This window comes from Leptidea sinapis, chromosome 12 (genome assembly GCF_905404315.1).
Source record: "Leptidea sinapis chromosome 12, ilLepSina1.1, whole genome shotgun sequence".
Taxonomy (NCBI): domain Eukaryota; kingdom Metazoa; phylum Arthropoda; class Insecta; order Lepidoptera; family Pieridae; genus Leptidea; species Leptidea sinapis.
Genome location: NC_066276.1, coordinates 7546108 through 7549874, shown reverse-complemented (window position 1 = coordinate 7549874; position 3767 = coordinate 7546108). Strand labels below are relative to the sequence as shown.

Genomic DNA, 3767 nt, shown 5'->3' with positions numbered 1-3767 from the left:
AAACGTGTTTTCGCTTCATGACAAACTATTTTAAAAAGCTTGGAGTATTTTTTTACATATATTTTAAATTCTTCACTATTATTGTAATGTTTCCCATAATAAAGGTCATATAAGCGTTTACGACTTTTGTGGATACCCATTGTTGCCCAATCATTAAAACTATGTTTGTTGTTTACTGTCACCGTTACTGGAGTAAAAATCCTGTCAAATTCCTCACAGAAGGAATTGAAGACTAAGTTATAGTGAAAATTAGCAGTTTCACCACAGTGTAAAAATGGTATCGTATTTACCAAATTATTTCTAAACCTCTCAAGACGGCTACCCGTAACTGGTATAATCGTCACCTTTTTTGGTCTGACATTGTCCAATCTTGTATTTACTTTTATAAGTTGCCCACTATGGTCGGACTGAAGATTATTAATTATGAGTTTACTAGTAATAGTAACATCTGTAAAAATATTATCTAAACAGGTTGCTGTTGTAGAAGTGATTCTAGTAGGTTCCCAAAATACATTGAACAAATTAAAACTTTGAAATAAATTTTTAAGGCTAGTACAATTGGCCGAAGGTTCAAGCAAGTTTATATTAAAATCTCCACACACTATAATTGACTTGCTAGTTTTGCTAAATTTTGATAGTACCTCCTCCATTCTATGTTGGAATTGTTCATATGATGCAGTGGGGGGGCGGTATACACTTACAATAATAAATTGCTCTAGTTCTATACAAGCTATCTCAATTAGTTGTTCTATAGAGAGATTAACAATATCTCTTCTATTTTTACATTTTAATCTATTATTAATAATAATTAGGGAACCTCCATGTATTGGCCTTACTTCTACAAAACGAACTGACTACTTTATGTTCTCTAAAACTAAACTGGAGCTGATGACTCTTACGCCAATGTTCTGTAATACATAATATATCTATATTACAGCAGCTCAAAAACAGTTCAATTTCTAATTCCTTACTTGAGATACCTTGTATATTCTGGTGAACAATATTTATGAGCTTTATATTATGATTATCTATAGCAGTAACATTTATATTTGATGAATGTTGCCTATTTTGTATGATATTGCAAGAGTTGTCCTCCCTTGTCAAATAACTTAATTTAAATTAATTGAAGAAAAATCTTCATTGTTATATTTTTGTACATTAGTACTAATACATTCCCCAATAGGGGCTTGTATGTCGATTATTTTACAATTTTGCCCAATAGAGCCATGTTTATTAAATAATACTACAGAGGAAGTAGTTTGTTGACTAAGACTATAAGCTACTAAAGTAGCCAGCTGTCGCTTAACTCTAAATGGTAGGTATAGGTTACCATTGGTTATTTTCATTTTATAATTAATGAATTTATTTGTGTCAAATAAAATTAAATTTTCATTGTTGTGGAATGTCGCATTATACAAAGTTGTATTTAATTTAAATATTTTTCTATTTTGCTCCTGTGTCAAATCCGAGGAGTATGGGAATGTACACATCATCACTTTAGATTTTGTCTTATTGGAAATATTAATTAATTTTTCTATATTTTTAATTAGGTCCTTATTTCTAATATTATGAGAGTTATTACCAAACATTATACCTATGATTGTTTTTTCTTTTAGGTAGTTTTAGTTTGCGGTGATGTCCCGTGCCAGTTTGAGACTAAACAAATTTAATAAAGGGTATGTTCCGATATGCACTGCGAGCATGTGCAGTGCTCTATCACTGTAGAAAAATTCGTTCCGTTATGGACTGGCAGTATACTGCCGCAGTACCCTAAGGAAATATATGACGTCATAAATTGTCGCCATATTCTACTGTGAGCACTGGCGTTTTCGAGATAAGGTACTCGCTGTACTTTGATCACGTGATCAGACAAAACCACTCGAGTGCGTAACGTTTTATAAACAATACCTACAGTTTAATCCTAAATATTTTTAATTTGACAGTACTCACAACAACAGCTTTTTTTAATGAAATAGAAAACTTTAATACATTCATTTGAATGCTGCGTCAAAAAATGCGGCTGACAGTGGGATTACGTTCCGTTTTAAATAGTAACCAGTATAACTGGCTATAAAAGTACAGTGGTCGCGGTGCATATCGGAACATACCCTTAATGTCTCACAAGGTTTCATAATTTAATATATATGTATGTATAATAACTAATATATTTTAATAGTAATACAGGAAGTAGGTATATTGTGCATGATGTAGCGTGTATCTAGCACAAGGTTCTAAGTGATATAACCTACTTAATTTTAAATTTTATTAAATTAAAACTATATAAATTGACGCATCAATTGTGACAAGTGGGACAGAAGTTATTTCGGATCAAACATTTTTAGATAATAGATATTTGTACTTGATATTTTATAATATGGATAATTCTAACTTTGCTTCAGGAGATAATACTGAATCTCAATCGAAACCATTGTCACCAACAGTAAAAGAAGATAAAATAAACGATACGCGATCAAGTGAAAATGGAAAAAATGAAGAGGAAATTGAATTAAAAATTGAAGACGAATTGAAATCTAAAACCGATGACGATAAGGTCGTCGAAATACATGAAAACAATGAAAACCGTTCTGATCTCGTAGAAAGAATCGGTCAATGCAGAAGCATTATTGAGTCTTTGAAACTACAGCTCAATCAAGAAAAAGCTCGTATAACACAAGAATCAAAAGTTTCTCACTACATTCCACCTGAGCCTGAAACAAGCAATTACTCTACCCCATCTGATATTTATGGTGGCTGTATTGATAGCAAATTAGCCTGCGATGAAAATCTAATGGAGTATGAAAAACAATTAGAAAAGTATCAAAACACACTTAACATGGCTCAGTTGGAAAAAAAGAATGCAATTAGGAAACAAATGCTAGCCAGAGCGTTCAAGCTTAAGTTAATGGAATTAGAAAATCAGTGTAATATTGAACTTTTACGTGTTAAACAAAGTTTACAATGTTTGAAACCATTGCAGATGATTGCTAATAACTGGAAATCCAGTAGTGATAACATAAACTATGATTTCACGAATTTCGAACTTATACCAAGATATCCTGATCTGAATTCAGTTTCCGTAAGCGAAGACTCCTCTATGATTGATGAGAATGAAAGTAAAATTACTAAGACACCTGTTTAAGATATGAAACAGGTTATTTATAAAACAGAAAGTGTATCAAAATTTCATAAATTTCGTTTCGAATATTGTTTATTTGTAAAGAATATAATAATCAAATACATACATGAATTAAATTGTTAACAATTTTTCACCGTTTAATCAATTAAACACTGATAAAAAGGGTGCGAATATAAATTTCGATTAATCATCGGAGTCAGGCCTCTGTAGCAGACCACACACGTCGAGGCACGCGCTTCGAATGCTACTGACTTTTTATTCTTACCGTGCGAGCAGGCTCGGCCGGTATTCGGTCACCGTTTCAGCGCGACGGCTCACCGGCCTATCAGCTTTACTAAGTAGGTACCTACATACATAATATTATAATCAAATATATTTGTAACGATCGGGAATTTTGTCCGCACAGATTGGGCTCACATTTTTGCACAGAAACTTACGTTATAATCACAAGTTTCTACTTATGAGATTAGTTATCAGTGTGTGAAAATTTCATCAAAATCTCTTGCTATTATCAGACAGTTCGTTACAAATTCATATTTATCTATATTTACAGTTATCTATTCTGAGACAGACACGTAAAAGCCCAGCAGCTCAGTCCCAAGAGTTATTTAGATCCAAATATTCAGATATT

General features: G+C 32.2%; 1 protein-coding gene across 1 annotated transcript; it reads left to right on the top strand.

Moving 5' to 3' along the window:
* The first annotated feature begins 2322 nt into the window (after positions 1–2322).
* On the top strand, positions 2323–3265 carry LOC126967231 (uncharacterized). Its single transcript, XM_050811722.1, has one exon. The coding sequence runs from the start codon at positions 2375–2377 to the stop codon at positions 3137–3139; it is 765 nt and encodes a 254-aa protein (XP_050667679.1). The 5' UTR covers positions 2323–2374; the 3' UTR covers positions 3140–3265.
* Positions 3266–3767: the final 502 nt, after the last annotated feature.